This window comes from Eulemur rufifrons, chromosome 25 (assembly GCF_041146395.1).
Source record: "Eulemur rufifrons isolate Redbay chromosome 25, OSU_ERuf_1, whole genome shotgun sequence".
In the NCBI taxonomy this organism is placed as follows: Eukaryota; Metazoa; Chordata; class Mammalia; order Primates; family Lemuridae; genus Eulemur; species Eulemur rufifrons.
Window position 1 is genome coordinate 22,841,684 of NC_091007.1, and position 23,549 is coordinate 22,865,232.

General features: G+C 39.5%; 1 protein-coding gene across 1 annotated transcript in view; it reads right to left on the reverse strand.

The window, feature by feature from the left end:
- LOC138375350 (centromere-associated protein E-like) overlaps nt 1-10,163 on the reverse strand; it is a 77,540-nt gene extending 67,377 nt beyond the window's left edge. The window contains 9 exon segments of the mRNA XM_069458850.1: nt 1,040-1,091; nt 5,342-5,407; nt 5,602-5,669; nt 5,828-5,909; nt 6,667-6,786; nt 7,481-7,599; nt 7,723-7,812; nt 8,301-8,392; nt 10,108-10,163. Coding sequence (XP_069314951.1) covers nt 1,040-1,091; nt 5,342-5,407; nt 5,602-5,669; nt 5,828-5,909; nt 6,667-6,786; nt 7,481-7,599; nt 7,723-7,812; nt 8,301-8,392; nt 10,108-10,163 — 745 coding nt within the window.
- Between the last annotated feature and the right edge of the window lie 13,386 nt (nt 10,164-23,549).

Below are 23,549 nucleotides of genomic sequence, written 5' to 3' on the forward strand. Positions count from 1 at the left end.
TACAGTCTCATAATATGTTTGATTATTTTGTAGGGCTAAATTCCACTTTCAGAATTTTCCTGGCTAGTCTTGTCTCTTCTTATTTTTCCATAAAAATTTTAAAATCACCTTATCTAAAGAACACAAAAATGTACTATTTTATTTTTATTAGGATTGTGATAAATCTAGAAATTAACATAGAGAGGCCTGACATCTTTGTGATTTTGAATCTTCCCATCTAAGTATGCTCTTCCATTTTTCCAAATATTTGTTTGTATCCTTCATGTCTAATTTAAGGTGTTCTTTATATCAGTCTTGTGCAAACTTTGTTGTGTTCCTTCCTAGGTTTCACATCTTTTGAATCATTATTGTAAACGCAGTCTTTTTGTCTGCTAAATATTTTAACTGGTTTTTGTTTAGGAGTTATTTATACCTGTATATTAATTTTGTACCTCACTTTCTTAATTTCCTTATTAATTTTCAAACTTTAGATGATTTTCATGATACTCTCATGGGCTTTGAAACTATACAATCTTATTAATTGCATAATTTTAGTTTTTTAATTGATGCTATAGTGGCCCAAAGCAAATAATCAGCCAGATATACATGCTAATTTTTTAAAAAACCCATCTCACTGCATGCTGATCAGATGCTAATTTTTATGTTAAAGACTTTTTATCAGAAAACGATTACTATTATTACTTTATCAGTTTCTAAACATGTCCTGTGGTACTTTTTATCCAATAAAACAACAGTAAGACATTAAGACTAATATATTTCTTTGATTATATTAGGCTTACCAAATTAAAATAAAGGATGCCAAGTTAAATTTGAATTACAGGTAAACAATGAATATTTTTTTAGTATTAAGTATGTCTCATGCAATATTTGATAGTCTCTCAGTACATTTGCTATTTTTTATCACCTTAAATACCATTTTGGTATTTCCATAATGCAATATTTGAGAAATACTTATGGTAAAATATTCCTTATTATAAATTCAAATTAAACTGGGTATCCTATTAAAAAAAGACTAATGTATTTCATAAGTTTTTATTACCTTCAGCTCCTGTTTGAGCAGTTCTTTCACTGCCTGCAAGGTCAACCAAATTCTGTAAGATAGATGAAATAAATCTTTAGGAAAGGTATTTTGAAATAATAAAATCCAAACATTTTAAATACATGCCGTATCTGAATATCCCATCTGTATCCTTGTTTCCCAGCTCACTGCTTAGGCATTCCCTTTTCTGAGTCAAACTGTTCTCTACCTTTCTTTCTTTCTTTCTTTCTTTTTTTTAATTTCAGCTTACTATGGGTGTAAAAAAGTTCAGGTTACATACGTTGCCCATGTACCACCCATCCCCCCAAGTCAGAGCTCCAAATATGTCCATTCCCCAGGCAGAGTGCATTGCACTCATCATGTAGGTATACACCCATATATTCTCCATAATTCTGCCAGTGTAGGTTCTGATTCCTACAAAGTCCAAAACGTTGCCATGGTGAATGATTCTTCACAACTTGACACTTCCTTGACACATTGCTTCAGCTTTATATCTATGCATCCCTTACTCTTACCTCTGTAGCCAAACTACTCACTATTCTCCAAACACCCCCCCCCCATACTTCTATACCTCCAAGCAGAAGCTTTTTGCTATGGCCTTTGTTCAGTTAGTTCTAATGTTCCCAGTCTGCCCTTATTCTTTATGCAAGAACCAAGGCAAATGTTACCTCCTCAAGATAGCTCTGCACACTTTATCCTTCTTCCCCTACATCTTGAATGAACTGCTCCTTCAACTGCATATCCAGAACTCTTAATAAATACTTACAGACTTATTTACGGATGAGACTTATTCTTAGAGCACTTATTAGGGCTAGTCATTTGTGTCACTAACTACACTGTAGCATCTTTAAAAGCATGGACCCCTCTTTCATTTCACAAATATTACTGAAAAAAGTGACTGCTTATCATGTTCCAGGTGGTGCATTAGGTGTGGGGATACAGCAATGAACCAAACCAATAAGGTCTCTGCTCTCATGGAACTTACATTCTACAGAAAGACTGCTGATTAGAAAAGGAAAAGGACAGACAAATAAGAAACACATTGTGATGAGTGTAACAGAGATAATATAAATATAGAGTTGGCAGAGGACAGAGGGAGAGATTGAGTAGATTCGCTGGACTGGGTGGCAGGGAAAGGCCTGGCATTAACCTAAGATCTAAGTGACAGAGAGGTGGTGGCCAGTTATGAAAAGATCAAGGGACACTGTGGTCTAGTCAGAAAGAACAGCCAGCACATCTGGTCACAAAGCAGAATGTGTTTGGTGTGTTCACAAACAACATGGGACAGTTGGTGAAGACAGGAGAAGATAGGGCAAGAGAAGTAGACAGGCGTCAGATTATGCAGGACTTTGTGAGCAAGCTTAAGAAGTCTGAATTTTCTAAATGCATTGGGAAGCCATCAGAGGGCTTCACACAAGGGAGTAATACGACCCGATTCAACTTCCGAAAGGATCCACTGTGGTCCCTGGGCGGAAGATTGGTTGAAGAAGGGCAAGAATGGCTGCAGGCAGCCTCATCACGAGGCTGGTGCAGGGATCCAAGTGAGAGGTGGCAGCAGTTTGGGCTCGGGAGACTACCTGTGAGTTAGCGCAGGGATGTCTTGTTTATTCTTTCAATCTTAGAGCCCAGCAGCATGCTCAGAACATGATAGAGGTTCATTAAGTCTCCTGAATGTGTTAAAAGAAAGTTAGAGACCGAGCACAGTGGCTCACACCTGTAATCCTAGCACTTTGGGAGGCTGAGATGGGAGGATGGACAGGATAAGACCAGCTTGAGCAACATGGTGGGACCCCACCTCTACAAAAAGACAGAAAAATGAGCCAGGCATGGTGGTGTGCTTGTGGTTCCAGCTTGGGAGGCCGAGGAGGGAAGATTGGTTGAGCCCGGGAATTTGAGGTAGGAATGAGCTATGATGACACCACTGCACTCTAACCCAGGCAACAGAGCAAGACCCTGTCTTAAGAAGGATGAGCTTGAAGTTATCTCTCTCTATGGAGATTTTCAGGAGTATAAAGGTATTTATGTGTTATTGTTTTATAGTACTACTGCAGATACTTCTTTCTCTAAAATCCTCAAAGACGTCTAATTTTTCTTGCATAGTACCCACTACAATGACTTAGATGCATAACAAATGGGCAAAGTAGTAATGAAGGCAGTAGAAGGAAGGTATAGATGGCAACCAGCTTTCATAGTCAAAGACACTAAGAGGCCCAGTCTGTGAGGGAGGGGCTCCTGTGGCATAGAAGGTAGTAAAAAACTAGTGAAGAGTGGCTAGATCTTGTTCAGGGAAGACAACATAACAAAGCAGTTGTGAGTATATTAGAAATATGTATGATGTACTGAAGAAAGGAAGACCAGGGTCGAGGAGACTGATGTAGTAATTCAAAAGAGATCAGAATCTAAATGACTATAACACCCATAGGAATGTTCAACGGTAGAATCAGTAAGAAATGGGGCAAGTGAACAAAGAGAAAGGCAGAAAAAGATGAGTCAAAAAACTCAGGTTTCCAGCCTAGGTAACTGAGATAATGCTTGTTTTATCAGAAGAAAAGAATATTCATTATGGTAGGAAGAAATTAATTAGGTATATTGAAGTTTGAGATAACAGCAGGACACAATTATAACAATCTTTAGGAAGATATGAATTAGGACTTAGAGACTATAAAATATATATATTTGGCAGTAGTCAACACAGAAATGATGATAGAATGTCTGAGGGCAAGAACTTCAAGTAAGAAAGGCCACAGAACACTTCCAAGTTTTTGTTAGTAGGGGAGAACAAAAGAAATCATGGGAGAAAACAGAGAAGGAACAGAGCTAAGAGAAACTGAATATTATAATCCCACCAAGGCCAAGAGACAACCTCAAAATCTAGATAGAATAAAGCTCTACCTCTAAAGAGCCAGAAGATGACTCTTTGGGGAAGACTTCTTTCCAAGAAAATTCTTACGGTCATTGGGTAGCCTGGAGGGTTGGGGACCACCTGGACCACAAATAACAGAGCATCAAAGAATCTGAGGAAAATCACCAAATACATCATTGATGATACCAAGAGTATTAAAGCTAAATTATTAAGAGAAACTTTAAATTATAGTTAAATATCAAAGGCCAGGGTTGGAATACAAAACAGAGGTTATGTTTTGTTTTGTTTTTTTGTTGTTGTTAAATTAAAACAAGATTAAAGATCAAATATCAAAAGATTAAAATAAAAATTAAAGATTAAAATAAGTTATATACTTTTATAGCAAAATAACTAAAGTGAAGTTAGGATTGGATATTAAGAATTTGATTTTACAAAATATGAAAATGAATAAACATATTATTACTTTTTTCTCCTGAAGTTTTTTAAATCAAATAGGGTAATCTTCAATCACATCCACATCAAGCTAAAGAATTGAGGCCCTGGGGGGGGGCCAAGGGCAATATACATAACCTAAACTTTTGTACCCCCATAATATGCTGAAATAAAAAAAAGAAGTAAGGGGGTCATAATAATGTTAACCATGATACTAACTCAGGGTTCTTGTGAGAGTTGGATTAAAAATAAAAAATAAAAAGGTATTTGAAGTGAAACAAAAAATTGAGGCCCTGAAGACAGAGAGTAAAGCAATAAAGGTAAAGAAGAGGAATGGAGTAAGAAAGACAGTGATATCAAGCAGTAAGAAGGAAATGGGAAGTTTACTTATGTGGAAAAAAGGAATGTTTGCATAATGCTTATAGTCACTTACTCAGCAAACATGTATTGAACATAAAGTATGTAATATACAATGTGTTGGGGCTACAAAGATGAATGCAGTATCAGTATTCCATCTTCAAGAGATTTATAGCCTAAAACACTATATTTATAATACAAAATATATTTTCTTATTGTACTTAAGAAAAGCCTTCATTAATGTGATTTATTTTTTAAGCATCCCACCTAGATTTTTGTTAATTACACAAGTTTAAATGATATTGGCTGCGATTTTAAAAAAAAAAGTCTCCAAATTCTAGGAGTACTTAAGTTCTTAAATGTGTACAGAAAAAAAACCTACTTCATTAGTGGGTAGAGAAAGCCTCAACTCCTATAGTTTCTACATCTAACTTTTAGGAGATGGCAGCCATGACATAACAGGAAGAAAGACCCTCTCAATTTTTCCTACATTTCAGCTAGTAATTGAATGCTACTAACAAGATGAAACTGCCAATTTATAGTCCCCCCCCCCATTTAGTTAACAGTTTATATTAAACCAAATACCCAGCAGCTAAATTAACTTTTGTTTTGGCCCAAACAGTACATTATCTTGGCTCATTTATACTCACCAAATGGGACACCTTCACAGAGCCTTCACAATTAGAAGGCTCACCCTTCTCTCTGCTTTCCAAAATCTAGATAGAAAAGGCAACTTGTATAAAAATTAGTGCATTCTTATGTGGGATAATGAAAAACAAAGTATCATAAAATAATAAGAGGAGTGTGTCCAGTTCAACTCTCTAGGCTCAAAGTAAAACCCTACCATCAGATGTTGTAAAAGTGAGAGAAAGACAGAGAGAGAGAAAGAGAGAGAGAGAATATTACCTACCATCCTAAAAATTGTATGAGAACGACTGCTTCTCTGATTCACTTTTGTTTTTCTGTAACATCTGTTCTCTGTAAAAATGAGTTATATTTCAGCTGCATATATATTAAAATCCAACGAAAAATAATTTTTATTTTAACTTAATAAAGTATGATTTGAAGCCTAAACACACTTGATTGAAAAGATAGCTTTTATAAGGGTTTTAAAGAAATACAGCAGAAAGTCTTACTTTCTCCCTTTGTGATCCATTTCAAAGACATTTCTGATGTATAAACCACTTCTTCTGTGAGATCAGCAACATATACATTCCTCTGAAACAAGTTTAATTGTGGAAAGATTAAAGAAATAGAAGTCACTTAAAAGTCTGCTTTTCTTGGCCGGGCGCGGTGGCTCACGCCTGTAATCCTAGCACTCTGGGAGGCCAAGGCAGGTGGATCGTTTGAGCTCAGGAGTTCGAGACCAGCCTGAGCAATGAGTGAGACCCCATCTCTACTAAAAATAGAAAGAAATGATCTGGCCAACTAAAAATATATATATAGAAAAAATTAGCCGGGTATGGTGGTGCATGCCTGTAGTCCCAGCTACTCGGGAGGCTGAGGCAGCAGGATTGCTTAAGCCCAGGAGTTTGAGGTTGCTGTGAACTAGGCTGACGCCACGGCACTCACTCTAGCCTGGGCAACAGAGCAAGACTCTGTCTCAAAAAAAAAAAAAAAAAGTCTGCTTTTCCAAAAGAAGGTACAAACTATTACAGAGTTCATTTGTGGAAGTTAAAGGTGGAAAATGGAATCATTATTCTATAATATAACAAGCAACTCCATGAATACAATTTATTTCCTATACCAAAGTACACTAAATTCTAACTTCATACTTCCCTGTTGCTATTTTTAGGCACTCAAACCTATTAGAGCTATCAGCATTTTAAAACTATACATATTAGTTAAAAAATGAATCTTTGTAAACACTTCAAAAAAGATAGAAAACCACAGAAACAGCAGACACTTTAAAAATTAAAGGTAAATATTCAAGAACAATAATTCAAATAAGTTGATTATAATGTCTGTTACTCACATTGACATCTTCTCGAATTATTAAAGGTTTCATGTTTTGAGTGTCACAGAATAAATCTGTAATGGTTTCATTGTATATCTCCATGTAAGACACACGCAACAGAAATTCCCTATCAGGAAACTGGAAGAAAAAATGTGTAAAAACATCAGTGAGCATCCAATTATGAAAACCTAGTATTGAATGTTTATGTGCTTATATTAAAGAGGTAAAGAAGGAAGTTATGCTTGTAAAAACAAAACCCATGATTCTATGTTGACAATAATAAACACAAAAATGTAAAAGCATTGTTTCAGAAATAATGAAAAGTAATGTATCATAAAATTAGAAGAGGAGAGCACTCATTCCAACTCTCCAGGCTCAAAATAAAACTCTACCATTAGATGCTCTTATTTTAATGAAAATGCTAATTTAAAACCAAGTCTTAACTAATTAGGTTGCCTACCCTGGTCTTCCACTTCCCTTCTCCTTCACCTACACCCACGTTTTACTGTTCCTTTATAATCACTAGCTAGTAGTTAAACAAAGGCAATGAGGAGCAAACCATTCAGATAAGATTTTCCTGTTCCTTAGTGACTACTTTTTGTTGAAAGTATTATTGTCGTAGGATTAAAGGGAAAGAATGAAGAACTTTAAGCTTTAAAAAGTAAGTTTGTGGGGATAAAAGTAAAGGCATCTATGCTATGCCTATCTTCTTTCCCCATGGATAATCAAGAGATAACTGTAAATTTATTTCCTTTTATGATTACACAAGAAAAACACTAAGATTGTTGTTACTTTTACCAGTATACACTAGAAATTCAGCTAAGTTATTTACCTTATGAATTTTTTGGAAAATGTCATGAATTGCCCTGGGTATAACTCCTAAGTAATCTTCCGAACCCATCATAGTATATGTTTTTCCTGAAGCAGTCTGCCCATAGGCAAATAGAGTCCCTGAAAGAACAAAATACACACACACAAAGATTAGAAACGAATCTGCAGTGGGTAAAACTATCAATACCTGTTGCACAGACACCCAGGACTAACATGTTTCTACAACACTGAGCGAATACAAACCATTATAGCCTTGTATGGCAGAATCGATGATTGGTGCTGCTATTTCTTCATACACATTTTCAGTAGTTTCATTACTATGAAAGACACGATCTACAAAACAACAACACATCTGAAGTTAAACCAAATAAATCAAATGTGTTTTCATTCTTAACAAGTAATTACCCAAAGAAACAAAATTGTCAATCTAGGATGATAAAATATTTAAGACAATATTTTCTTCAATTTTTTTGGTCCCTTGAAAAAAACCTCTCCTTGAAGTAAAATGTTTCTGGCCTCAAAGACAAAAGATATACTACAAGTTAATGATCCTGTGTGTTTTTACAAGGCAGTAGGCCATAGTGGTTGTGCATGGGGGTGTGGAATCTGTCTGGATACAAATTATGTAACTGTACTTTAAATATCAATTTATTATCTCACTTATTATACGTGATGGTTAAACAATCTTTTTGTTTCCAATGAAGCAGTTTACAAAAGGCTTAGTCTGATCTTTAGTAATAAATCTAGCATTATTGATAAGCCTTCCGTACTCTTAATAGCAAAAGGATAACAAACTAATTTTTGATGCTATTATATCTTACCAAAATGGAAGGATTTACTTCCATCAACTTGATAAATGGCATTATTGTCAGTTTTCCAGTAAACTTGGGCAGTTTCTCCAAGTGCTTCTTCTCTAAAAATATAATAACACTGCATTTTAGCATAATTGGTCATAAAAGTTATCCTAGAGGAAGGATAATTTAAGATTTCATCTTCTGAGGAATATGTTATTTTATTTTGAGATGGGGTCTTGCCCTGTTGCTGGGACTAGAGTGTAGGGGTACAATCACAGCTCACTGCAACCTCAAACTCCTGGGCTCAAGTGATCTCCTGGCTCATCATTCCAAGTAGATAGGACTACAGGCCTGTGTCACCATGCCTGTATTTTTTTGTAGGGGGTGGGGGGTGGTGTGGCCATATATTGCCCAGGCTGGTCTTGAACTCCTGGCCTCAAGGGATCCTCCCACCTTAGTCCCCAAAGTGCTAGGATTATAGGCATAAGCCACCATGCCCAGATGAAGAATATTTTAAAAGATAGTAATAATATATCACGTATAAGAGAAAGACAGAAAATCCAGCTTTGAGGATTCAGCTCTCTTAAATGGGGTTTCAGGGCCTCTTGCCCTGTCATGGGAGTTCCTTGTGAAACCATTCATTCTCCCTTTCACCCAACACTGGCAGCTGAGGGGATAGATTAAAAATGCAACTGATTATATCCCTCTTGCTTAAAACTCTTGAAAACCTTCTGGAAACTTATGAAATCCTTAGCATAGCACATGAGACCTGGATCATGTCATTTCTCTCTCCAACCTCATCATCCTCTAAATTTCTATATGAACCCTAAGCTGTATTTGAAGGTCTTCTCAAAATGACAGATTTAACCACTTTGGGCCTAGAATATTCTGACCTTCCTTTCCATTAAGTAACTTATCTTTCACTTGTGAAAATTGTGAGGACTCTCCTGACACAAGCCCACCCCACCCAGACTGTCATCTCTCTTATGGACTAATCATTTTAGCAAACATTCTCCACCTGCCCATCATAACACTCATCACAACCTATTGTAATGGCTTCTTTATGTTGATGTCTTCTAATGTATTAGATAAGGAGCTCCTTAAAAACAGGAAATCCCAGATCTTGATATTCTCTGTTATTAAGCGCTGTGTTCAATAAACATTTCTCAAACACAGAAAATGTTAGCCTTTGGGGTCGAGCATGAGAGGCTAGTGAAACAAACTGACTTCATTTATTCCCCTTCCTGGTTTTTCTCTATAGCATTTATCACTTACATATCACCACTTAACACTCTGTATTTTTAACTTTACATTCTGTCTCTCTCACCACTAGAATGGAAGATCCACAGGGCAATGATGGTAGTGTCTGTTCAGTACTGTAAGGGTATACTAAAATACATATATGCAGATAGAGAAGTATTTGCAGAACGAATGCATGGAAGCAGTCTTGAGTGCCTATTGAACACAATGCGACAGACTAGTCCTTGCCCTCAGGGAGTTTAGAGACAGCCAATTAAGCGTAAAATGACTAACTGTGATGAGTAACAGGAAGACACTCTCCCACAGGACTTCCCGAGGGCATGGAATAGGGTCAGGAGGCTCAGATGTGGGAAAAACAGTGCAGCTCAGCAGGTGAAGGTCTTCAACGTCAGCGAGGCCGCATTAGATTTAAGTGACTCTCGCAGCTGGAAAGTATCTTCCAGATCTCGGATCCTTCCCTGTCACTTCACAGAGGAGGAAACCCTGGCCCAAAGCGGCTAAGCGCCGAGCTACTACTCTGGAAAGGCCGGAGCACGCACCGTCCCGCTCGGCCCCGCCGCGTCTGGCCACCCACCTGCTGCTGAGCGGCCTGACTCGCACGCAGACCCCCACGGCGCCTTCCTCCGCCATCCTCTCGCGCTGGGCTGCAGGAAAAAGGCTAAGACCCTCCACCTCTGGTGCTTCAGGGCACACGGGCCAACCCGCCTTTAAGTTGAAAATTCCCCAAGTGCCGCCTCTGATTGGGCCGTGGCCTCATGACGTCATGGACTAGCCACCTGCCGAGCGGGGCGGGGCAGGGCAGGATGGCAGGTGGTGCACACCTGACGGGGGTTTACAGGGTCTGGTGGCAAGTGGGAGGGCGTCGTAAGGAGGGGGTCCTAGGCAAGGGATGGGGGTGCTGAAGGAGAGCTGCCCTTCCGGTAATAGCAGGACGCTGCTATTTGCTAAAAGCCCCTGAACACTATCCTCCACCCCCTCCCTTGAAGAGTTTGCAATCTGTGGAAGAAACAGTCAGGATTATATACTTTTTCACTAAAAGAGAATTACAGTTGTTTTTTCTTTAAACCACACTAACAGTTAAAAAAAGAAAAAAAAAGAAAAACCCAAATGATTAAGTTGAAACTCACTGGCTGGTCTAGAAAGGGAAGTAGCTCGTTGTGCTCCTGAGAAACTCTTTTGAGTTTAGGGTTGTTGTTTTTTCTTTTTGTTTCTTTAACTCTTGTTTCCATAGGCCATGAGTTTCTGAGAGGCTGACTTAGGGGAAAGAACTTCTGAGGACTGGAAAAGTTCATTTAATGAGTTGATACCTTCATTAGCTGAAAGAGAAAGCTATTTTTTTTTCACCATGTACAAATACTTTATTTTTGAAAAATCAATGAAAATGCCTAGTTTCAAAAGAAAGCACACCCCGGTTAAACCCTCATATCTTTCTCAGGGATTACAGCAGTCTGGCTTTATACCAAGATTTGTCCACCAGCTTGAAACTTGGACATCCGTGTTAAAACTTTAAAAACACTAATTGAATTACAACCACATAAGAAGTTTAAACGAAATTCTAAGTGACCCCAACTATCATAGATCCTGAATTTCAAGAAATAAGGATAGCTCATAGATCCCGAGGATCATCAGGAGGATCATCAAGATCATCAGGCTCATCAGGAGAATGATTAGGATTATCAGGATGGTGATTAGGATTATCAGGATCATCAGGAGGATCATCAGAATCATCTGTATCATCATCATGAGGATCATTAAGAGGATCATGCAGGTCAGTCACCACTGCAGACGATTGCTGCTCAAAGCTATGGTGTGAGCAACGAGATAGCTCATTCTTTCCTTGCTACCACCTAACTGGCTCAAATTGGGTTAAGCAAGGAGCCTTTACACAGGCACAAAGAACTTATCTTCTAAATACAGCTATGCTAAATACAGAAATTCTTTCCCCAAAATCGTGCTTAGTTTTCCTTTGTCTTAAACACAGTGTTTTGCACTACCCATCCCCAATCTGAGGAGGACCCATTGCAAGCCCCCTAGTGGATGCTGGAAACCATAGGTAGTACTGAACCCTCTATATGCTACACAAGAATTTCTTTTTCCTTTGTCACAGTTTTACTGAGGAAGACTTTTTCTTAACATAGATCTTAGCAACCTTAGCATATAATTTTTTCTTTCCTTATTAAGTCTAGAACTTTCATTTTTCCACCTAAAGGAAGTACTTTACAGTTTCTCATTGGCATATCGAATTGCCAGCATCACTATTCTTGAGTTTGGGGATCACTATTATGTAGTATTTACTTAATTTTACTATAAGTCTATTAAGTAAAATAAGGGTTACTTGAATACAAACACTGTGGAACCAGGACAGAGGATCCGATCTGATCATGGAGATGGTTACCAAGTGCCTAATAGTCTGGTAGCATGTTTAGCAGAGATGCACTGGACAAAAGGATGATTCACCTACTGGGTGGGATGGTGAGAGATTTCAGTACAGAGTGCAATTTAAGACTTATGTGTTGTTTATTTCTGGAATTTTCCATTTAATATTTTTAGACCATGGATGACCACAGGTAACTGAAACTGTGGAAAGTGAAACCCCGGATAAGGGGGGACAACTGTATGTATCATAGTAGGTATAACATTTTCTTTAAAAGTGGTTTCAGTCCTTTTGTGCCTTGATATAGGGAATATCAGTAATTATCCACTTTCCCTCAAAAAGAATGTGAGGCAAAGGAGTTAATAATTGTTTGTAATTTAGAGGAGTCAAAAATTCTACTGATTTAATAAAATTATTAATATTTAGAAAGTAATTTGTCAATATTGATAAAAACTGAAGACACATATGCTTTTTATGCCAGCAATTGTACTTTTAAGAATTTATGTATGGACATATTTGAAGAAATATATATATATATATATATTAAATATATACATGAATATACATACACATATACAAGACTATTAATTCCAGCATTCTTTACAAGAACAAATTACTGGAAACACATTAAATGCCAGTAAATGTGGGACTAGTTAAATGGATGACATTACATTCATTCCAATGGAACACTACATAGCCAGTAAAAGTAATGATATAGCTCTTTATGTGTACTTTAGAAGCTAGTCATGATATCTATTAACTAAAGGAAACCTAAGGTGCAGAATTGTGTGCATATTTGTATTTTCAAAAGATATTTGTATGTCTAGATATGCATATATAATTTCTGGAAAGATACACAGATATGCCAGTTTTTTGCAGAATGAGGACTGAATTAGTTAATAGATCTTTAACTGAATATTATTTTACAGTTATTAATATTATAACCATGCAAATATTAAGTATGTTTTTTTTTTCAATTTAAAGAAACTAGTTAATAGATAAGAGTGGTAAATAAAACTCAGTATACTTATTCAAGATTTGTTTTGGTTAACCAGCTGTGAACTAGTATAGACTAGTTTTTTTAATTGCTAAACTATGAGGACACTTGGCTATATCTAATAAGACCCAGAGTTAAGGAAGGTATGTTTAACTGTTTTTGTTTTTAATTGTGGGCTAATATTGCACATATTAATATTTACTTGAAGGGAAGGATGTAGCAGGTAACATTTATCAAATATTTACTATATGCCAGGCTCTCTGCTATATGCTCTATTTCCATTTTTCATTAAATTTTCAAAATTGTTCATCAGGAAATATTTACTGAGCACCTGCTATGTGCCAGATATGGTTATGATGAGTACTGAGAAGAAAAATAAAGCCAGATCAGGAGAGAGGAGAGAAGGGGAGTGGGAGCCAGGAGTAGGGGTGCTAGTTTCTTAGGAAACACATTCTTGTGGGAAGAACCAGACAATACAGAATAAATAAGTAAAATAATTCATGGTGGGAGGAGGGGACACTTTAGATGGGAAGTTCAAGGAAGGCCTAGGAAGGTGAACTTTGAAGTAAAACTTATGTGATGAGGTAAGAGAGAGGGCGTACCAGACAGAGGGTGAACCCATGCTTGTCCGAGATTGTCATGTGTCTGAGACATGGAAGGAAGGCCCCTATGGCTGGAGCATTTGGGGAGATGGAGAGATGTGGGTGGGGCCAGATCCTGTGGGGACTTGTGGGCTGTGATAAAACATTTGGATCTTATTCTCATGGTGAGAGGAAGCCTGGGGAGGGTTTTAAGCAAGAGAGTAAAAAGGGATTTATTAATTCCTTCAAACAAGAATTTCTTTATTTCACTATGAAAGCAGAAGCTTCCAGAAGAGACTCTGCACTAGCTCCTGTCAATTTATCTATCCACCTACCTGTGCCTGTGCCCACATACCTGCCTTCCAGGTTGTGTCTAGACGAACAACCGTTATCCCCCCTGAAGATCTCTCCATGTGTACACTAGATCCTTTCTCCTCCTTATTCCTCTCTGTTCTGCCTCGGCATCTTCTCCTGCTCTCATAAGCCAGTCTTAGCAGCAAACGTCTGGTGCAATTTCTCCCCTCTAAGATATCTAATGGATACGCTAAACTTAAAATGTCCAACGCGGATTTATAATCTCCTTCTCACCAACTGCTTGCTCGGCAGCTTTCTGCATCTCAATTGAGGGCAAGTCCATCGTCCTTCCAGGTATCCAGTCATGCTGCTCAACTTCTCCTTTTCTCTCAAAGTCTGCATTCAACATACCTGAAAATTCTGTGGGGCTACCTTGAGAATATTCCAGAATATGACCATTTGTCACAACTTATGGTAGCCACCTGGTCCAAAATACCACCATCTGACACTGAACTCATCTCTGTTTCTACCTTTTCCTAGTCCCACTGCCAGTCTATTCTCAACCTAGCAATTTGAGGGATCCTTTAAAAAATGTAAGTTGGGTCATATCACTCCTCTCTGAAGACCCCCAAAGCCTCCCCTGTACCCTCTGATTCTCTAAGAATAAAACCCAAATATTTCATTTGTCTCCCAAACCTTATGTGATCTTGTTCCTTATTAGCACTGTGGCCTTACACGCCAGGCACACTGGCCTCTTGGCAGTTTTTTTTTCCGTTCAATTTCTCCTCTCTTTTGAAGAATAATTTTGCTAGATATATAATTCTAGGTTGGTAGGGGTTTTTTTTTTCCCACAATACTTTAAATATTTTACCCCACTCATTTTTGCTTGCATGGTTTCTAACATAGTAGTCAGCTGTAATTCTTTTTTTTTTTTCTTTTAGAAATATATGTATATTTTTAAAAATAGAGATGGGGTCTTGCTGTGATGCCCAGGCTAGTCTCAAACTCCTGGCCTCAAGTCATCCTCCCATGTCAGCCTTCCGAAGTGCTGGGATTACAGATGTGAGCCACTGCACCTGGCCTGGCGGTTTCTTGAATCCCATACAGACTCCCTCTTAAGGCCTTTGTGCTGGCTGTTCTTTCTGGCTGGTAGGCATGTACCCCAATACCCATGTTTCCGCCATCTTGTTGAATCCAATATCTGCTTAAATGTCATCTTCTCAGAGCTTTCTCTGCATAAAACTCCCTTGTGTGTTACTTCTGTTCCTTTGATCTTCTTCTTTTTAAATATCACTTATAACTTTTAGACATAGTTTATATGTATTAATTTATGTATATATTATCTGCCTCCTCTCACTAGAGTGTTATGTATATATTATCTGCCTCCTCTCACTAGAGACAGTTTTGTTTACATTACTTTTGTTATGTTCAGGGTCAGGATTATGGGGGAGGGGTAGTGTTTATGCTTAGGTTTAGGGTTAGGGTTAGGGGTTATGATTAGGGCTATGTGTCAAGGGATAGGGTTATTCATAGGTGTAGGATTAGCGTTAGGGGTTAAGGTTAGGGTTGTTGGTAGGGTTAAGGTTAGGTTTAGAATTAGGGTTCAGGATTTGGTATTACACTTATGGCTAGGAGTTAGGGTTAGAATTAAGGGATAGGGTTTGTTCTCATGATAAGTATTATGCACTAATGTTAGGATAAGGGGTTAAAGTTAAGGTTATGGTGAGGTTTACATTTTAAGGTGAGCAATAGGATCAGGGTTAGGTGCTATGTTTAAGGTTAGGGTTATGGGTGAGGGGTAGAGTTTATGCTTAGGGCACGGTCCCTGTCTGCACTAGGCGGGGGGTTAGGGGTCTGCGATTGTCGCTGGGAACCCACTCTATCGTACACTTGGTATGGGTCCCTGGGTTTCATGCAGGACACAGTAGCAGATCCTCTTTTCACGCATGGCATGGGAGGATTGTAGCCTTTCTAAACTCTGAGAAAGCAAGAACTCAGAGAATTAGATTTAGGGTTAGGATTAGGGTAATGATTAGGGATGAAGGTTAGTGTTAGGGTGAGGGCGTAGGGATAGGTTTAGGGTTAAAGGTTAGTGTTAGTTTTAACGGTTACATTTGGGTTTAGGGTTAAGGTTTAGGGTTAGCGTTAAGGTTAGGGGTTAGGGTTTGGTACAGGTTTAGGTTTAAGTGTTAGGTTTAGGGTTAAAGATTAGGATTAAGATTAGGGTAAATGGTTATTGTGAGGGTTAATGGTTAGGGTTAAGGTTAAGGGTAAGGGTTAGGGCTTAGGGTTAGGATTAAGTGTTTGTGTTAGGTTTAGTGTTAGAGTTAAGTGTTATGTTTAGGGTTAAGGGTTAAAGTTAGATTTAGGATTCATTGTTAGGGTTACTTTTAGGGGTTGGTGTTGGGCTTAGGGGTTAGGTTTAGGGTAAGGGTTTAGAGTTAGTGTTGGGCGTTATGGTCAGGGTTTAGGTTTAGGGTTACACAGCATATGATAGAGTAGGTTCCCGGTGACAATCCCAGCCCCCTAAACCCCCCTCCTCGTACAGACAGGGCCTGTGCCCTAAGCATAAACACTACCCCTCACCCATAATGCTAACCCTGAACATAACGCCTAACTCTGATCTTATTGCTCATCTTCACACATAAACCTGACCGGAACCCTAACCACTTATCCTAACGTTAATGCATAACATTTACCCTGATAACAACCCCTATCCCATAATTCTAGCCATAACTGTAGTAATTTATCCCGAATCCTAATTCTAAACCTCTAAACCTAAACTTAATCCTGCCAACAACCCTAACACTATCCCTAACCCTAAACCCTCATCCTAACCCTACACTGACAAATAAGCCTAACCCTTAACACTTAACCCTAAACCTAACCCCTAAAAGTAACCCTAACCCCTATCTCTAACCCTAACCCTTAACCCTGATCCTAATCCTAACAATTAAACCTAACCCTAATTCTTAACCCTAACACTAACCCTTACCCTAATGCCTAGCCTAACCTTAATACTAACCCTAGACCCTAAGGCTAACTCTAACCCTGAACCCTCAACCTAACGCTAATCATAACCCTATCCCATAACCCTAACCCTTAACCCTAATGCTAACCCTTAACCCTAACCCTAACCCTTAACCCTAATCTTATCCCTTAACCCTAACCCTAACCCCTATCCCTAACCCTAACCCTACCCAATCCTAAACCTAAGCATAGCCCCAAACCCAACTCTAACACTTAAGCCCTAACCCTAACACTTACCCTAACCCCTAATCCCTAAACCTGAACCCTCTCTGTAACCCTGACCCCTAACCACAAACCCCTAACCCTAATCCTAATTCTCACACTTCTTCCTTTCTCTGAGTTAAGCAAGCCTAAAATACAGCCAAGCCATGCGTCAGATGAGATTCTGCCTGAGTCCTGCATGTAGGTCTGGGCCCAGGCCCAGGGTACGATGGTGTGGTGTCACGGCGACCCTGACCGCTCCCCTCTCATCATAGATTAAACAGGCCCGGTGCCCTTAAACTAACCACTAAATCTAAGCCCAAACATTAACCCTAATGACTAACTCTAAACCCAAGCCCTGACCCTAACACCCAACACTAACTCTAAACCCATGTTCTAAACCTAACCCCTAATGTAACCCCTAAAAATTACCCTAAACCTAACCATAACCCCTAACCATAATCATAACACTTAACTCTAACCCTGAACATAACACGAACCTTTAACACTATACGTGCCCACGAACCCTAACCATAAACCTTAAACCTAACGGTTAAGCCCCACACTAACCCTTAACCCTAACTCTAATCCTAATCTTTAACCCTGAACCTAACACTTAAACCTAACACTATACCAAACCCTAACGCTTAACCTTCACCCTAACCCTAAAACTTAACCCTAAACCTAACTGTAACCGATAAAACTAACGCTAACCTTTAACACTAACTCTAACTCTAACCCCTAACACTAAGCCCTCACCCTAAAACTAACCTTGATCCATAACCGTAACCATAATCCTAACCCTAAATCTAATTCTCAGACTTCTTGCTTTCTGGGAGTTTAGAAAGCCTACATTCCTCCCATGCCATGAGTGAAAGGAGGCTGTGCTACTGTGTCCTGCATGAAAACTAGGGGCCCATACCAGTGCATGTTAGAGTGTGGTCCCAGAGGCAATCGCAGCCCCCTTAACCCCCCGCCTAATGCAGACAGGGCCCATGCCCTAAGCATAAATGCTACCCCTCATCCATAACCCTAACCCTGAGCAAAACACCTAACCCTGATCCTATTGCTCACATTAAAACGTAAACCTCACCATAACCCTAATTTTAACCCCTTATCCTAATGTTAATGCATAACACTTACCCTGTGAACCACCCCATCCCTTAATTCTGTCCTTAACTCCTAGCCAAAACTGTAACACCTAAACCCTAACGATAATTCTAAACCGCTAACCCTAACCTTAACCCTACCAACACCCCTAACCCTAACCCTAATCCTAACCATATGTCTAAAAATAACCATAATCCTTAACCCTTAACCCTAACCCTAACGCCTAACCTTGACCATAACACTTAACTCTAACCCTAAACCTAAAACGAACCCTTAACCCTAACCCTAACCCCTAACACCATCTTTTAATGTTAACCCTAACCGTTAACCCTCACCCTAACCCTAATCCTAATCTTTAACCCTAAACCTAACACTTAACCCTAACCCTGTACCAAACCCTAAACCCTAACCTTAACCCTAACACTAAACCTTAACCCTAAACCTAACTGTAACCGTTAAACCTAACACTAACCTTTAACCATAACCATAACCCTAACCCCTAACCCTAAGCCCTCACCCTAACACTAACCTTCATCCATAACACTAACCATAATCGTAACACTAAATCTAATTCTCAGACTTCTTCCTTTCTCAGAGTTTAGAAAGCCTACAGTGCTCTCATGCCATTCGTGAAAGGAGGCTCTGCCACTGTGTCCTGCATGAAACCAGGGGCCCATACCCAGTGTACGATAGAGTGGGTTGCCAGCAACAATCGCAGCCCCTAACCACCCTGCCTAGTGCAGACAGGGCCAATTTTTGGTTAGATTTAGGGGTTAGGGTTAAGGGTTAAGGGTTAGGGATATTTTTAGGCATAGGTTATTTTTAGGTTAAGATAAGTGGTTAGGGTTATTGTTAGTGTTAGTGTTGTTGGTAGCGTTAAGGTTAGGGTTACCAGTTGAGAATTAGGAATTAGGTATTACAGTTATGGCTGGTAGTTAAGGTTAGAATTATGAGATAGGGGTGTTCTCAGGGTAAGTGTTATGCATTAACATTAGGATAAGGGGTTAAAGCTAGGGTTATGTTACATGTTAAGATGAGCAATGGGATCAGAGTTGGGTGGTATGTTCAGGGTTAGAGTTATGGATTAGGGGTAGTTTTTATGCTTAGGGCAAGGGCCCTGTCTGCACTAGGCGGGGGGATTAGGAGGCTGAGATTGTCTCCAGGAACCCACTCTATCGTATGCTGGTTATGGGCCCCTGGGTTTCAGGCAGAACACAGTAGCTGAGCCTCCTTTCACGCATGGCATGGGAGGATTGTAGGCTTTCTAAACTCTGAGAAAGCAAGAAGTCTGAGAATTAGATTTAGGGTTAACACTATGGTTAGGGTTAGTGATGAAGTTTAGTCGTAGGTGAGGGCTTAGGGTTAGGGATTAGGGTTAGAATTTAGGTTAAAGTACAGTGTTAGTTTTAACGATTACAGTTAGGTTTAGGGTTAAGGCTTAAGGTTAGGGTTAACGTTAGGGTTTAGGGTTTGGTACAGGGTTAGGGTTAAGACTTAGCATTAGGGTTAAAAATTAGGATTAGGGTTAGGGTTAAGCGTTAATGTGAGGGCTAATGGTTAGTGTTAATATTAAGTGTTATGGTTAGTGTTTAGGGTTAGGGTTAAGTGTTCGTGTTGGATTTAGGGTTATGGTTAAGTGTTAAGGGTTAGGGTTATTTTTAGGTGTAGGGTTAGGATGAGGGGTTAGGGTTAGGGTTAGTGTTAAGGTTGTTGGTAGGGTTAAGGTTAGGGTTAGTGGTTTAGAATCAGGGTTAGGGATTAGGTGTTACGGTTATGGCTAGGAGTTAGGGTTAGAATCATGTGAGAGGGTTTGTTCTTAGCATAAGTGTTATGCATTAACGTTTGGATAAGGGGTTAAAGTTAGGGTTACAGTGGGGTTTACATGTTAAGATCAGCAATAGGATAAGGGTTAGGTGTTATGTTGAGGGTTAGGGTTATGGGTGAGGGGTAGTGTTTATGCTTAGGGCATGGGCCCTGTCTGCACTAGGCTGGGGGTTTAGGGCGCTGGGATTGTTGCAGGGAACACACTATATCATATGCTGGGTATGGGCCCCTGGGTTTCATGCAGGACACAGTGGCAGACCCACTTTTCACGCATGGTATGGCAGGATTGTAGGCTTTCTAAACTCTGAGAAAGCAAGATGTCTGAGAATTAGATTTAGGGTTAGGATTATGGTTAGGGTTAGCGATGAATGTTAGTGTTAGGATGAGGGCTAGAGTTAGGGATTACGGTTAGGTTTAGGGTAAAATGTTAGTGTTAGCTTGACTGGTTACATTTAGGTTTAAGGTTACCTTTTAGGGTTAGGATTACGGTTAGGGTTAGGGATGAAGGTTAGTTTTAGGGTGAGGCCTTAGGGTTAGAGTTAGAGTTAAAGGTTAGTGTTAGGTGTAAGAGTTACAGTTAGGTTAATGGGTAAGTTTTAAGGTGAGGGTTAAGTTTAGGTGTTAGGGTTTGGTACAGGGTTAGGTTTAAGTGTTAGGTTTATGGTTAAAGATTAGGATTAGGGTGAGGTTTAAGGGTTAGTGTGAGGGGTAACAGTAAGGGTTAATGTTAAGGGTTAGGGTTAGGGGTTAGGGTTAGGGTTAAGGGTTCATGTTAGGTTTACCATTAGAGTTAAGTGCTATGGTTGGTGTTAGGTGTTAGGGTTAGGGTTAAGGTTTAAGGGTTAGGGTTAGTTTTAGGCATAGGATTAGAATTATTGGTTAGGGTTAGGGTTCGTGTTAGGGTTGTTGCTAAGGTTAAGGTTAGGTTTAGTGGTTTAGAATTAGGGTTACAGATTAGGTGTTATCGTTATGGCTATTAGTTAGTTTTAGAATTAGTGGATAGGGATTGTTCTCAAGGTAAGTGTTATGCATTAATGTTAGGATAAGACGTTCAAGTTAGGGTTACGGTGATATTTACATGGTAAAAGGAGCAATAGGATCAGAGTTAGGTGTTATGTTCAGGGTTAAGGTTATGGGTGAGGGGTAGGGTTTATGATTAAGGCACAGTCCCTGTCTGCACTAGGCGAGGGGGTTAGGGGGTTGCAATTGTCACGGGGAAACCACTCTATCATATGGTAGGTATTGGCCCTTGGGTTTCATGAAGGATACAGTGGCAGAGCCTCATTTCACGAATGGCATGGTTGCATTGTAGGCTTTTCAAACTCTGAGAAAGCAAGAAGTCTCAGAATTAGATTTAGGGTTACAATTATGGTTAGAGTTAGGGATGAAGGTTAGTGTTAGGGTGAGTGCTTAGGTTTAGGTGTTAGGTTTAGAGTTAGGGTTAAAGGTTAGTATTAGTTTTAATGGTTACAGTTATGTTTATGGTTAAGTTTTATTGCTAGAGTTAAGGTTAGGGTTTAGGGTTTGGTACAGGGTTAGGGTTAAGTGTTAGGTTTAGGGTTAAAGGTTAGGATTAGGGTTAGGGTGATGTTTATCAGTAAGTGTTAGGGTTAGGGTTTAGGAATAGGGTTAAGGTTAAGGGTTAGGGTTAGGTTTAGTGTTCAGGGTTAGGGTTAGCATTAGGGGTTAGGGTTAGGGTTAGGGGTTAGGGTTATTGCTAGGCTTTGGTCTAGGCGTTATGGTAAGGGTTAGGTTTAGGGTTCAGAGTTAGGGTTAGGCTTTTTAGGATTAGGATCATGGTTAAGGGTTAGGGTTAGGGGTTATGGTTAGGGATAGGGTTATGGGTCAAGGGTTAGGGTTATTTTTAGGCGTAGGGTTAGGGTTAGGTGTTAGGGTTAGTGTTAGTGTTGTTGGTAGGGTTAAGGTTAGGGGTAGAGGTTTAGAATTAGGGTTCGGGATTAGGTGTTACACTTATGGCTAGGATTCAAGGTTAGAATTAAGGGATGGGGTTGTTCTCACAGTAAGTGTTACACACTAAAATTAGGATAAGGGGTTAAAATTAGGGTAACGGTAATGTTTATCTTTTAAGGTGAGCAATAGGATCAGGGTTAGGTGTTATGTTCAGGGTTAGGGTTATGGGTGAGGGGTAGAGTTTATGCTTAGCACACATGCCCTATCTGCACTAGGCGGGGGATTAGGGGTGTGGGAATGTCGCCGGGAACCCCATCTATCATACGCTGGGTATGGGCCCCTGGGTTTCAAGCAGGACACAGTGGCAGAGCCTCCTTTCACACATGGCATGGGAGGGTTGTAGGCTTTCGAAACTCTGAGAAAGCAAGAAGTCTGAGAACTAGATATAGGGTTAGGATTATGGTCAGGGTTAGTGATGAAGGTTAGTGTTAGGGTGAGGGCTTAGGTTTAGGGGTTAGGGTTAGGGTTAGGGTTAAAGTTTAGTGTTAGGTTTAACTGTTACAGTCAAGTTTAGAGTTAAATTTTAGGGTTAAGATTAAGGTTAGCAGTTAGGGTTTGGGACAGGGCTAGGGTTAAGTGTTAGGTTTAGGGTAAAAGATTAGGATTAGTGTTAGGGTTAAGGGTGAGTGTGAGGGTTAAGGTTTAGTGTTAACGTTAAGGGTTACATTTAGGAGTTGGTATTAGTGTTAAGGGTTTGTGTTGGATTTAGCGTTAGATTAAGTGTTATGGTTAAGGTTAGGTGTTAGGGTTAAGGGTTAGGGTTATTTTTAGGTGTAGGGTTAGGATTAGGGGTTAGGGTTAGCGTTAGTGTTAGGGTTGCTGGTAGGGTTTAGGTTAGGTTTACTGGTTTAGAATTAAGGTTACAGATTAGATGTTACGGTTATGGCTAGGAGTTAGGGTTAGAATTATGGGATTGTGGATGTTCTCAGCATAAGTGTTATGCATTAATGTTCGGATAAGGGGTTAAAGTTCATGTTTTGCTGAGGTTTACATGTTAAGATGAGCAATAGGACCTGGGTTACGTGTTATGTTCAGGGTTAGGGTTATGGTTGAGGGTTAGTGTTTATGCTTAGGGCATGGGCCTTGGGTGCACTAGGCAGGCGGGTTAGGGGGCTGGGATTCTTGCCGGGAACCTACTCTATATACACTGGGTATGGGCCCCTGGGTTTCATGCAGGACACAGTGGCAGAGCCTCCTTTCACGAATAGCATGAGAGGACTGTAGGCTATCTAATCTCTGAGAAAGCAAGTACTCTGAGAATAAGATATAGGGTTAGGATTGTAGTTAGGGTTAGGGAAGAAGGTTAGTGTTAGGGTGAGGGCTTAGGTTTTGGAGTTCACGTTAGGGTTAGGGATAAAGGTTAGTGTTAGGTTGACCGGTTACAGTTAGGTTTAGTGTTAATGTTTAGAGTTAGGATTAAGGTTAGGAGTTAGGGTTTGGTACAGGGTTAGGTTTAAGTGTTAGGTTTAGGGTTAAAGATTAAGATTAGAGTTAGGGTTAAGGGTTAATGTGAGGGTTAACTTTTAGTGTTAAGGTTAAGGGTTAGGATTAGAGGTTAGGGTTAAGATTAAGGGTTCATGTTAGGTTTAGAGTTAGAGTTAAGTGTTATGGTTAGGGTTAGGGGTTAGGGTTAG